Source organism: Triturus cristatus, chromosome 1_2 (assembly GCF_964204655.1).
Source record: "Triturus cristatus chromosome 1_2, aTriCri1.1, whole genome shotgun sequence".
In the NCBI taxonomy this organism is placed as follows: domain Eukaryota; kingdom Metazoa; phylum Chordata; class Amphibia; order Caudata; family Salamandridae; genus Triturus; species Triturus cristatus.
Window position 1 is genome coordinate 274,574,851 of NC_140580.1, and position 13,515 is coordinate 274,588,365.

General features: G+C 43.9%; 1 protein-coding gene and 1 long non-coding RNA gene across 2 annotated transcripts in view; one reads left to right on the forward strand and one right to left on the reverse strand.

Annotated features, from left to right (window-relative positions):
- The window catches only part of TLL2 (tolloid like 2), a 2,438,103-nt gene that overhangs the window by 517,355 nt on the left and 1,907,233 nt on the right, over positions 1-13,515 (forward strand). The window contains exon 2 of the mRNA XM_085603672.1: positions 3,601-3,711. Within this exon, the coding sequence (XP_085459798.1) occupies positions 3,601-3,711 (111 nt within the window). The remainder of the gene's footprint in view (positions 1-3,600; positions 3,712-13,515) is intronic.
- On the reverse strand, positions 10,466-11,000 carry LOC146867154 (uncharacterized). Its single transcript, XR_014961088.1, has 2 exons — positions 10,799-11,000; positions 10,466-10,588 (listed from the first exon to the last, which is right to left on the reverse strand). It is a non-coding gene; the product is annotated as an uncharacterized LOC146867154 (long non-coding RNA).

The following is a 13,515-nucleotide window of genomic DNA, read 5'->3' on the forward strand; positions in this document are numbered from 1 at the left end:
TCAGCAGGATGTTATTTTTGCCTTGGTAAAATGCTGTTGCCAGATTGCAAGTGCAGTAATACTAGATCCTGGAATGGAAGTAGCACCAGCAACAAGAGGGTGGGAACTCTGCACAGATAAATGCAGACAAACGTGCTGAAACTGAATTCCTGCAAATCATCTCCCATTTAAGTGGGCGTGTAAAATGCTAAATGTATTGCAATATCCCAGGCTTGTATTGATTTATTTGCATTTGTAGTGCACACACAGTAAATCTTAATTGTATGTTGGCGCTGCTGAGATTTGAGGGAGGAGATAATTCATGAATTAAGAGGCATAGCTATGAAAGGGGATTATGTATTTAAGTGGGTCTCAGAGGTTTACAATAGGTGTTTTATTTTAATTTATAGAATGCGACATCTGCACGAAGGTGTCTTGGCGCTATACATCTGCTAAGGATCCTCATTTTCAAGTCGGATTAGAATATTTTTTTTTAAAGCAGAGGTGAAAAGCCATGTTCTAAGCTGTTTGAGGAAATTCTGCAAATTAGATTAGCCTCTCAGCTGCTCAGGCATAGAATTCCAAAGCTTCGATGTGTGATGTGCAAAGCCTCTGCCGTCCCAGGAGGCTCTGTGAATTCTAGGTAATACCACTTTCTTTGAGGCTGCAGAACGCAATTCCCTCTTAGCTGAATATCAAGAAAAATGTTTCCTCAAATATTCGGGACCTGTCAAATATAGATCTTTATGGGCAGTGCATAGTACCTTAAAGACTGCCCTTTTGTTAACAGGGAGCCAGTGAAGATCAATCAAAGTGGTTGAGACTGAATCATACTTTTGATTACATCTCGTTGAAGGAGACACGAACTTTGAGTGGCCTAATTGGAAGACTGCTGAGTTAAAGCCATGATATACGGTGGAAACATGTGCGAATTTAAACTCTGGGAGCAGAGCTTGCCCTGAAATATTTCCTCTGGCAATAGGAGGCACAGGTTACCACAACCATGTTCTGACAAATATGTATAATTGTGTCTGTCTGAGATCGAGTATTATTTGGGTATTGTGACAGTCTTTTTTCTATGGCTACTCCAGTCCTCCAATTACATAACAGTCGAGCAGCTGTTTTCTGCATTCTCTGCAACTTTTGCAACAATCCTTACTGCATGCCCAAATAAAGGGCATTGCAATATTCCAGTCTCGAAAAGACCAACAAGATATTACGTCTTCCAGAGATAATATGGAATAAAGGGAAGGAGTTTCTTTACTATGAACACAAAGAAGCATGATGACATAAGCTGGTTAGTCAGATCCAAAAACGTAAGTTTGGAATCAAACATAATTCCCAGGTTTCATACTAATGGGACAGGAGTGGGCAAAGCACCTAGGTCTTTTTTTTTGTTTAAACATTTTTTATTGTTTTCTTACCAACATACCAATACACTTCCCACAAGTGCCCAAGCAGCTCACCAAAAATTAGTACATACACATATCAACCAATTATGCCTTGGAAAAGTTACCCGTCCCGCTTGGACCCCCTCCTCCCACTCCCTCCCGCAACCCTTGTCAGTGTGCACCCGCCTTCCTATCCTCCCTCTGATGTGACCCTCCCTATTACTATGATACATGTAGGGGCATTCAATCCTGTCTCTGTCAGCTTGGGCAAAGCACCTAGGTCTTAAGGCCACCACACGTTGTCCCAAAAGGAAGCATCTTGACCAAAGATCACCTCTGTCTTATCAGAATTAAACTTCAGACAATGCGTGCTCATCCAATTACCATGGTTCTCATGCAGTTGCTGAAATGCTCAGCCACTTCTTCTATGCTATTGGTGATAGGTACCACAATTTAGGTATCATCAGCATGTTTGGGTCTGCCTGGAGCTGTCTCACGAGACCCACAAATCGGATGGACTGCAACATTTTGTGGCATTTGCAGTTTATTGAGTTGGTACTGGCTGCCGTCGAGTGTGCTTCCATAGTTAAGGCATTCTCTAATTGCCAGTGTTGCCACAACTTCAGCAATGAGAGAGCAGCGGCACTCACCCTTGCCTGACTGGCACCCTCACGAATCCCAAGTTTGATAGACAATTCTGCTGGAAAGTCCTGATCCAGGCTGTCCATCAACTGAGCCACCCTCACAATGGAAGATGTTTTGACGTGTTTTTTTAAGGTCTGCTGTTCCTGCAGGAATGGGCTGCATGAGGATTGCAGTATGTGAGATTCTGAATCGAGCTCCTTTGAGACTTCGATCGGTGCCCATCATGATATGGGGAATTTGCATCGCTCTTGGCCATGTGACTATATTTGATCCCTTAGGAGCTCCAAGGCATGCTGCAGAGCAGCATTCACCGAGGGTACCTTCCGCATGCACATCTAAAGCAAAGGGCACACAAACAGTATAGTGACGTTTCAAATGAGCGTTTATTAAATACCACTGAGGAGCCTTGGGCCATGAATATTACATTAAGGGCTAGCTTCACTGTGGGCCCTCGACTCTGATGCCAGTTCATTCCCTAGCAGGATATAGCGCCCCCATTCATCCTTATTGCTCATGTTTGCAGTGTGCCTGATCTCCACAAAATGCCCAGGCAGTCCTGGGTTTGTCACCTGAATAAACACAACATTACGGCTTTGCTTTATGCTTGTTACCAAGTCATGCTTTTGGCGGGATCCCTCTGTCAGTTTCAATCCTGCCCATTGTTGACTTATGTTGATGAACTGTGTGAACTTTGCTGTCTTGGGTAATAAAATCTGCTGCCAAAACAAATGAATAGGGAACTATAGCTCCTGTGGGTCCTGGGAATTTAAGGGTGTTTTGAGAAATGAGCCCTCTTTAGAAATGGTGACATTGATCCATCAGGTTGTCAATTCCTTTCGAGTTGTCCATGCAATTAAACGCTGCTTAACGCCTTTTGCCTTGTCACAGTCCTTACTAACTGAGGTGAAGCGTCGCTTCTCTGACCGACCCTCTTGCATCGAGGCATCGAATCTTAATTCCAATGTAAAATATTTGCATAAGCGTTTTTGCGGCTGGGCACTAAGAAAGGTCCTCTGCATCCATTTATACACAAACCTCACACTCTCATTGCACCTCCTGTCTAATTATGAAATGAAATGTGATCCATTCATTCTCACGAACCTGGGTTGAGAGGTGTGTAAGGACTGTGCCAAGAAAGAGTTGACTCAGAGCAATCAGGTCTTTCCATACTGTCACACCATTTGTATCTTCCATGCTAAGGTATTTTTTAACAAGGTTTGTTGAAATTTGCAGCGTGATCCTTAACTAATCTGGTGCTATTTACTCCTGCCATCAGTAAGCTTTACACGCCCTCAAAAAGAGGTTTCGTCCTGTATTGGTAATTTTTCTTGGCTGATAGACGGACTTCACCCTGAATTGAACAATGCCATCTGACTGGCCGTAGTACGCTTGTGTACTCTTTTACTCATGCAATCCAGAGGCAAGGATGCTGAAGGAATTAGGATTTCGTTTGCTAATGAGCAGCTTGTAAAAATTGTGGCACTAAATATGCTTTTGTGTGGAGGAATACCTTCTATCAAGTCATGCATTGTACATGGTCCACCTCTTGGATTTTTAATATTGATTATTATAATGTTTTTTACAGTTGCGTATTGGGGAGACATTGCTTTGGATGAGGAAGACTTGAAATTATTTGACCAAGACACGGACCTTGATGTAGTGAATCAGACAGACGTTTGGACGGGGCACAATACGGGCAAGTAAAAGTAAAAGCTTATTTCCATTGTAGAATGCTCTCAGACTCAAAAGCACACATCAGCAACTGTGGATTAATGGAGACACAATTGTTTGTATAGGCTGGTAATATATATTAGTTTTTTTCCTAATGCACAGGGTCATGTGGTCAGTGAAATGGGCGTGTGCGCCATTGACCAGCAATGCATTGGTCCACACAGCCCCCCTGCATAATTAAACCTCCAGTTCCAAGATTAGTCTGATTAACCTTCGATGCCGCCAGAAGGGAGCGTGGAAGGTTTAGGGGAGACCATCGCAACTGCAGTTAATGGAGCCTTGGTGGATTGTCAGGATGTTGGGTTCATTTCAGAATCCAGAATAACAAAATAATCTTAACATGATTTTAGTAATATGCCACAGCAACTACTCACTATTCTGTTGTCAATGGGTTATATGAGAGGAGATTAAACACCACACAGAAATCTGATCCCACTGCAGTGGCATCACAGTAGTGAGAAACAAAACTTATTTTTCGTTACTGTGACATCACAGAACTGGGGAATTGTAAAACATCTGACGTCCTTGCTCCCCTGCCTCCTCTGGGTCCCCAGAGACACAGTGAAGGTGGTGAAGTTGTGGATGGTGGTCATTCATCTCCTTATCTTCCCTTGCTCCCCCGAATTTCCACAGGACCTAAAGGTAGTGGTGGGATGGAGAGTGACGCCCTAGCATTGTTATTCACTCTGTCCCCATACTTTCTGCGGTTCTCTAGAGACCTGAGGGTGTCAGCATTTATTTATTTATTTATTTATGGTGATTTTTAGAGCGCGCAATTACCCGAGGGTGTCTCGGCGCTGTTGTCACAGAACTCTCTGTAAGGGGAAGGGGGGATTAGGCTTGGAACAACCATGTTTTCAATTTGTTTCTGAAAGTGAGCAAAGTCGGTGCACATTTGATGTGAAGAGGGAGAGTGTTCCACAGTCTAGCTGTGACAACGGTGAAGCGTTTGTCTCCCCAGTTAGCCTTTCTTGTACGGGGGACTGTTAGCAGATGGGCTGAGGATGAACGCAGTGTTCTTCGCTGTTCGGGCATGTCTCTCATTTGGTCAGAGACAAGTCATTGTCAAAGCTTCTTTTGAGCTTGGTGCCTGCACCCTGCGCTACCACAGAGACCAAGAGTTGTGTGCTCATGAAAGCGGAGTGATTACACCAGAGGGATGATGTGGTGGGTAGCGGGAAGCTAAGTACATTTTGAAATATACATTGAGGGAGCCTGACTGAGGTGAGTGAGCTAACAGGACTACAGGAATTTTAAAAAGAATTTCAAGAAGAGATAGGAAGGGAGAGCTGAAGGAAGTGACTCCTGATTGGCTAGAATCCAGTTCTGTTTCTGATAAAATTGTTGGTGTGAGAGGTCGACAGAGGGCATTGAGATGAATCTCAGAACGCATTTTTTGTTGTTGCGGTTGGCTGTATTTTGTATGGCTTTATTTTCTATGTGTTCTCAGTGACTATCACCCCTCTCCAAAGCTGCTGTGTGAGGTAATCTTTCATGACTGCCATAACTAATATTTGCTTTATTCTTGAAATGCTTTGTCAACAAACTGTAGGATTTATCGCACACCATTTGTAAAATGTAAATGTCTACTTTTGTTAAATGTTCCTACTTATACAGACCGTCAAAAATAGACTTAAGTCGCGGTACTAAAACACATCATCTGCTTAGAATCTACCAAAACAATTCTGGAACCATACAAGACTACTACAGTTGTGCATTGTCACAGTCCGTTTAGTCTCAAGTTATGCGTACATGTGAATGCTTGCTTCGAAGGGCGAAACCAGAAATTTTTATTTTTTTAAATAAAAACTGTTTCTTCTTCCAGAATCGGCTGATTCACTATTTTTTCTTTAGATCTTCATCTTGCAAAACAATGAAGCTACACATATTCTAATTTGTAATTCTATATGCTGATTAGCGTTGTAAGCGCCTCTGGTATGCGTAAACAGATGTAGTCTTTTTGACAAACCTACAAATGTCACATCGCTTGTTTTGTGTTTTATTTTATTTGACATACAAAAAAGGCATAATAGGAATAATCAAAAAAATTAAAATCTCATTCAAACCGTAGCAAAAGCAGCTATGGCATTTTCAACAACCCTCCAATACATGCTGCAACCCCCTCAAACTCCTAGCCCTCCCCTCTATCTTCAGCAAATAGCTAAGGGGGGTGGGAAAGATCTTAGTTGAGGAGAATAGAAGATTGAATTTGTAACAAGGAAGTCATACCTTGGGAATCAGTTAGGGCCAAGCCTCCCCTAGACGAGATGAGGAATGCTTTGGATTATTTACGAAGTATTTTAAATACGTTTTTTCCTCATCAGATATGGGAAGCAAGAGAAACTGTGATGGATATGTTCAATCCCCCAAATCTCACAAAAAAGATTGAGCAGTCGGTAAAATGACTTCGAGGGTGTTATACATATGCTAACAAAATGTTTTGACCTGCCCAAAATAGCTGGAGGAAATCTGTCGGTATAAATCTGGTTGAAGAACGGCAGGAAATATCCACCTTTAATTGGCGGGTACTGAGGGGGGCGGATTTCAAGCGGATGCAGTTGTATGCTCAGTGGCTAGTCTCTTACATGCTTGAGCAATTGCATGATTCGAATACACCCATCTTCAAAGGTTTCCTTGGTGTAAAATGCTGGCCACCAGGGAGCATAGGATATGGGGATATCAGAAGCTAGAGGGATTTTGGGACATGGTGTTATTGTTCATGGGTGATACATTAGGAACCTCAGTTTCGCCAGACCCAAAGGCCACCCTCTTAGGCACCTCGAGACATCTGGGTCTAAAGGCAAGAAATTTACGAGCCTTGTGGTACATAACAATTTTGATAGCTCGCTTGTTAGTAGCAAATTGTTAGAAATCGAGGGAACCACCAGACTCAATCATGGCTCAATAAATTATACGCAGCAGGCTATAACAAGGAGTATGCATGCGCCGGGAGGGTAGGAGGGAGCAAAAGGTTTAAGATTTGAAAATGGTTTAGGTGCTTTACTGAAAGCACACTAACTAAATTTTTTAGTTGATTCAAAGTTTTAATGTATTAACTATTTCGGACATAACTTGTTTCTTAATGTCTTATTAGTTTTTGATAACTGCTCTCTCTCTCTTCGCACTTTGAATAGAACTATGTGATGCACTTAATTACTAATTATAATGTTGCACTTCATTACGACTTAATGGAAGTAGTGTCTGCTTTTTGCTCGTTTGATGCTTAATAGCTTTTATTTAATGAACTGAAATTGTAGTTTGTCTGGAAAAGGCGAAAAGCTAAAAAACAAAATCAAAACAAAATCAAAACCAACTCAGTCCTGTTATGTGGAGCATAAGCTTTAGCACAAGACAAGAATAGCAATGCAAGTGTTCCTTTACAGTGCAAGCACCCAACTTCAGCCGAATCAAAATCTGTACAAAAGGTACGTATGTGGGTGCAGCCAAAGCCCTATCTCAGTAGTGCTGCTTAAATCTTTTTTCGGTTGGTCATAAGGTAGGGTAAGCTAGACCTAAAATACTGCTTTCGCACGTATACAATAGCATTTTCTCATGTGCCCAGAAATGCCTCCCCATCTACCTTGAACAAAGAGTTGAGCTGTGAGGGCAGGAGTGTAATTCTCACAAGTACCACAATTATTCAGCAGGTAAAACGCAGGCCTTAATCTGCACCAGAGGACAAGAGACTAAGGTGCGCAGCCATGACACACTCACCTGCATGACACTGTTTGCAAAATGAATGACGAAAAACATTACATTGAGCTGTTCATTGAGCAAATGAGATGCCTTTGAGCCATCTGCACCTGAGTCTAATCTTGACTGAGCTATAGCGGGTTGAGGATAGTAATGGTGGAGGCGGGACCATAAACTGGAGGTAAATGGACTACTGGGAAGATGGTGGAGTGTATAGCACGTCACTGTAAGAACTCCTCTTACTACAAACCTATATATAATACCCATCTAACTGTCTAGTATTAAGACTGCTCTGATACTTAAGTGCTTTCTTTTTCCATAAAGATGAGCACTGGGTTAGACACTAATGTCTTGCCCCCCTGCCCGTCTCTGTGGGAAGCCTACGACAGCGCCCTTTGCTACCCTGAGAGTGAAGTTGCGGAAGGCATTATTTGGTCCAGTTTGCGGCGCCATAGCAGGACGTGCCGCAGGACTCCAAATGACCTCAACCAACCATTTTGGAGCTTAGTAGCCATCTCTGTCCTATGGCACCCCATACCAGAGTTTGAAAGTTGAGATCCATCCATCCTACCCCTATTCCATAACCACAATATTCTTGGTGGCTAGAAGGCTTACGCTACTACTTTCCCGAGGCACACGTTGGGAGTAAATCTGCCAGCAAAGATTCCCTTCCCCCAGGGAACCTATGAGACCTTCTTTCCTTCCGGCGCCAGGACTAAAGCAAAACGTAGCACAGCTTGGATTCCAGTTGGTGTTCCCCTCCTACCATTCTATTGTAGCAAAGGTAAAAATGTCATATGTGACCAATGTTCCTTCTAATTATTTTTTCCTTCGGCGGCAATACAAAAGTTGGGGGCATTTTTTCCACCAGTGTGTGTATCGAGAATAGCAGTGAAAGATAGAACCACTGCTTCGGCTACGGTGGAAGGGAGAGAGAAAGAGTGAGCAAAAAGAGTGGGATCGTCAAATATTTTTTTTAATCGTCCATCAGCAAAATGTTGTATTTCCACTGTTTCATCCAGTAGGTTGTACAATTTGAACCTTAGTTAGGGTCACTAAACTCAAAAGTAATTGACATCTGATGCTTGCCCCCAGAGTGGCTGACGTTTGTGGAGGTAAGCTGAGAAGTTAAATATATTTTGATGGCTACAAAAATATGCATGCCGCAGTTTCTTGGGGCGGCTAAAGTCTATCAAGAATCTGCCAGAAGATTGTGTGTTGCTTGTAACTAAGCTAAACTAAATGGTAGACGCTGTGAGCAGATGTCGTTGTTGCTTACTGACCTGTTAATAGATTTCACTTTAAGTCCATATTAGCAAGAAACACTTTTACCAATTAAGGACATTATTTCCTGCTACGACTACATCATTCGCCCCATAGAATGAGAATGGCAGAAAAGAATCGTGTTGGATTTTTCTCATAGAACAGAAGGATGAAATAGAAAGAGGCTGCATTATTCCCATTAAAAATAGCAGGATCTGTACTGTAGCTCCAGCCTATGCGAGCCTGACCCGCAGGAAACATACACTGCATGCACCACAAATCCACTGACCAGTCCATGTAGTCATTGCTTATGTTTACAAATACTGTATTCTCTTTTGCCATGTTGCCACCATATTGAAAATATGCTAAAAAAATAGCGTAAGAGTTTTGCTGTGAGCAAAGTGAGAGCATGAAAGCAGGCACCTAAGGGTCGAGGGGTTCATGTAAGATTTGCTTTAGGAGGAGACCTGCTTATCTAGAACTCCTAATGTTCTGCTTCTAAAGAACTCCTAATGTTCTGCTTATCTAGAACTCCTAATGTTCTGCTTCTCTAGAACTTCTAATGTTCTGCTTCTCTTGAAATTCTAATGTTCTGCTTATCTAGAACCCCAAATGTTCTGCTTATCTAGAACTCCGAATGTTCTGCTTCTCTTGAAATTCTAATGTTCTGCTTATCTAGAACCCCAAATGTTCTGCTTATCTAGAACTCCGAATGTTCTGCTTATCTAGAACTCCGAATGTTCTGCTTATCTAGAACTCCGAATGATCTGCTTATCTAGAACTCCGAATGTTCTGCTTATCTAGAATTCTGCTTATCTAGAACTCCGAATGTTCTGCTTATCTAGAACTCCGAATGTTCTGCTTATCTAGAACTCCGAATGTTCTGCTCATCTAGAACTCCGAATGTTCTGCTTATCTAGAATTCTGCTTATCTAGAACTCCGAATGTTCTGCTTATCTAGAATTCCAAATGTTCTGCTTATCTAGAACTCCGAATGTTCTGCCTATCTAGAACTCCGAATGTTCTGCTTCTCTAGAACTTGTAATGTTCTGCTTATCTAGAACTCCGAATGTTCTGCTTATCTAGAACTCCGAATGTTCTGCTTCTCTAGAACTTGTAATTTTCTGCTTATTTAGAACTCCGAATGTTCTGCTTATCTAGAATGCCGAATGTTCTGCAAGGGATGGGGCCAAGTTAACTTTGCTTCACATCTTCCTTCCACAGTTAGAGAAAAGACCTTTAAACGTTGTATAAAGCAGCACTTCTGTTATCGCAGCGCACTTTGCAAATTGCTATGGCTCTTCATTATCCTCTTGTAAGGTTTGTTTCTTGTAAGGATTGTTTCTGGCTAAACAAGGCCCTGCAAGGGACCACGAAAGAGTGGCTTTTTATTCATACTGTACTTCGTTTATGTATGTTTAATAACCTTTTATTTTGATTCGGAAGCCATGTGGTATCTTTCTCTAACACACACAACAAAATCCACCTTCAACATTGTAATGTAGATATCACAACCCACCTATCCTCATGATCTTATTAAAACTGCTTAACCACCTTCACTTTCCACCTAACATATAAACAGAGTAACCAGTATAAATAAAGTGCGATGTGCAAAACCGTCAATAGTTCATATTTCAAAATGATTTGGACATGGTAGTGCTTATTTTCTTTGTTATGGTGTAAGTGCTTGTCATGGGTCCCACCAGGGCAGTGATACCAAGAGATTGCCGAGCTTGCAAAACGGATAGAACAGGGACCATATGTCATCTCAGGGAGTGATTTTATTTGCATTGAAACCATTCTGATAAAGAGTCCGGTTTCCAGGGTGCGCTTTAGTCGTCCGTGGTAGCATATCCGGTCTGGACACGGGGCTCGCTTGTCAGGTCCTCGCACGGCAGGGTAGATATGAAAAGAAAAAAAGGAAACAAAAAAAATCACAGATCAGTGATGCATCCAATATGTTCTTGGACTAAGGAGGGGGTCATGCGGGATCACCGAGTACAGTCACCAGCTGTGGCCCCGTTTACAGTGTCCTTTCACTGAGAACCACTCTGCCCCACCCAGTGCCCCGAGAATACCCGTATTCGGTGCCGTACCTTGTCGAGCCACCCTCCTCAGGGAGAGTGGCGGGGCGGCGCGTTGCCACGTTGGCCTCCTGGCATCTTCTTATCCTCCGGGACATTGCCTTTGGCTTTGGTTTCTGGAGGTCCCCGACGGTTCTGCCACAGGATGGGTGTTGTCTCCAGCTCTTGGTGTCCTGACTTTTCGCTCTGTCTCTGCAGTCCGTCGTCTTCCGCCTTTGATAGGATAGCGGGGGATGACATCACCACGCGGGACTCCTCCTCCAAGACATGTTGCTGAGAGTTAAAGGGGCACTCCGCAGCCTGCACATTAAGCACCGGTAGTTGAGTACGAAACGGGGTGCACATCACCTGTTCCCCCAGTTCACTTTCGGCTTCCTGACACACCCCTCTCCTAGGATTGCCCTGATCGGAGGAAAGAGGAAAACAGGACAGGTAGTCTGCATTGCCCTGCTCAGAGCCCTTCCGGTGCCGGATCTCGAACCGGAAGGGTTGCAGGGCCAGGAACCACCTAAGGACCCTGTCATTGCCGCCCTTGTTCTTCTGGAGTCAAGTAAGAGGGCATGATCTGTATACAGAATAAAAGATCTCCCTTCCAGATAGTACCTCAGCTTCTCTAACCCCTAAGCACTCTTTTTCAATGGTGGCGTACACCCGCTCCCTAGGAAAGAGCTTTCTACTGATAAAGAGGACCTGTCGTTCAAGCCCGTTAGAATCTAACTGGGAGAGGACTGTACCGATGCCGACCCCCGAAGCGTCAGTCTGGAGAATGAATGGTCCTTGAAAGTTAGGGGTAAGCAACACCGGTGAGGTGGTTGAGGCGTCTTTCAGTTCCTGGAAGGCCAAGGTTTCGGTTTCGCAGGGGGAGCGAAGGTGTGAAGGGGACGCTGACTTCCTTAACAGATCTGTGAGAGGGGCATTGATGGCAGAGAATTGGGGAATGAAACGCCTATAATATCCCACAAGCCCCAGAAAGACCCTCAACTCCCTTTTGGTTTGTGGAAAAGCGGTGTCCTGTATTGCTCTTACTTTCTCCGTCTGGGGTTCAATCATGCCTTTCCCTGGCAGATGGCCCAGGTATTTTACTTTTTGGAAGGTGAATTTGGATTTCTTTGCATTAATATGCAAATGAGCGCTTCGTAGTTCGGTCAAAACTGCATCTAGATGAGTGAGGTGTTTAGACCAGGAGTTACTGAACACTATAATGTCATCTAAATACGCTGAGAAGTATTGTTGATGTTGTGCGAGTAGTGTGTCCATTAGGCGCTGGAAGCTGGCAGGTGCACCGTGTAGCCCAAAAGGCAAGACTGTAAAATGGTATAGGCCGTCAGGGGTGGAGAAGGCCGTTTTCTCTTGGTCATCGGGGTGTAGGGGGATTTGCCAATAGCCTTTTGTGAGGTCTATTGTGGAGATGTAACGTGCCTCATCCAGCCGTTCAATTAACTCATTCACGCTGGGAAGGGGGTAGCCATCTTCCTTACAGATCCGGTTCACTGCCCTGAAGATGATGCAGAACCGAATACTGCCATCCGGTTTTGGCACCAACACGATGGGTGAACACCAGTTACTCCTCGATGGAACAATGATACCGGACTCCAGCATCTGAGCTACTTCTTGTTGTAGGGCAGCCCTACGGGCTTCAGGAACCCTGTAGGGTTTCCTTCTAATGACTACTCCATCATGAGTGGGTATGGAATGCGCCCAGGTGTGTTTTTCCAGGCTGATCCGAAAAAACATCCTTGAAGGAACGTAGAAGGGGTTGGTTGTCCTGTTTCTCCTCCTCCGTCAACTCTGTGTTGACTATAGTGGCATCAAATGTATGCACCTGGCTGTCTACCATGGAGACGGCATGTACCTGGTTTGGAGGAGGGCTTAACCACTTTTTTAACATATTGATATGGTACTTCTGGGTTTTTGTTTGGGCATGTCTTAGTGTGTATGTGGTTTTCCCAATCTCTTTCCCCACCTGGTAAGGACCTTGCCTTTTTTCTTTTAGCTTATGGGTGGATGATGGAAGCAAGAGCAAAGCCCAACCACCCACGCATAACTCCCTCCAGCATTTGCCTTTGTCATAGAATTGCTTCTGCTTAACCTGGGCCCTTTCCAGGGACTCATGAGCCAGGAGTCTCAATTTGTGGAGACAGACTTTTACCTGGTTAGCGTAGTCCAACAGAGCCTGGGCTTCGGTTGTACCCTCCTTCTCCCAACTCTCCTTGGTGATCTCCAAAAGGGTACGGGGTTTCCGTCCGAAGAGGAGTTCGAATGGAGAAACACCCAGGCTGCTTTGTACCTGGCTTCCTATGACAAAAAGGGCCAACGGGAGAAGTTGGTCCCAGTTTTTTCCATCGCCCGTCAACAGTTTCTTCATGGTAAGTTTTAGGGTTCCGTTAAAACGTTCCACAAGACCATCTGTTTGAGGATGGTTTACTGAAGTTTTTACATGTCTGATGTTCAGTTGTTTAAGGATTTCTTTCATCAATCTGGAAACGAATGGGGTCCCCTGATCAGTGAGGATTTCACAAGGAAATCCCATCCGAGAGAAAACCTCAGTCAGCCTTTGGGCAATGGTGGTGGTGGTTGCAGTTCTCAGGGGAAGAGCCTGGGGGTACCTGGTAGAATAGTCAACCAGGATGAGGACCTATTGATACCCCCCCTGGAAGATTTGGGAAGGGGTCCTATGAGATCCATCCCTATCCTATCAAACAGTTTGCCGATAACCGGTAGGGGTTGTA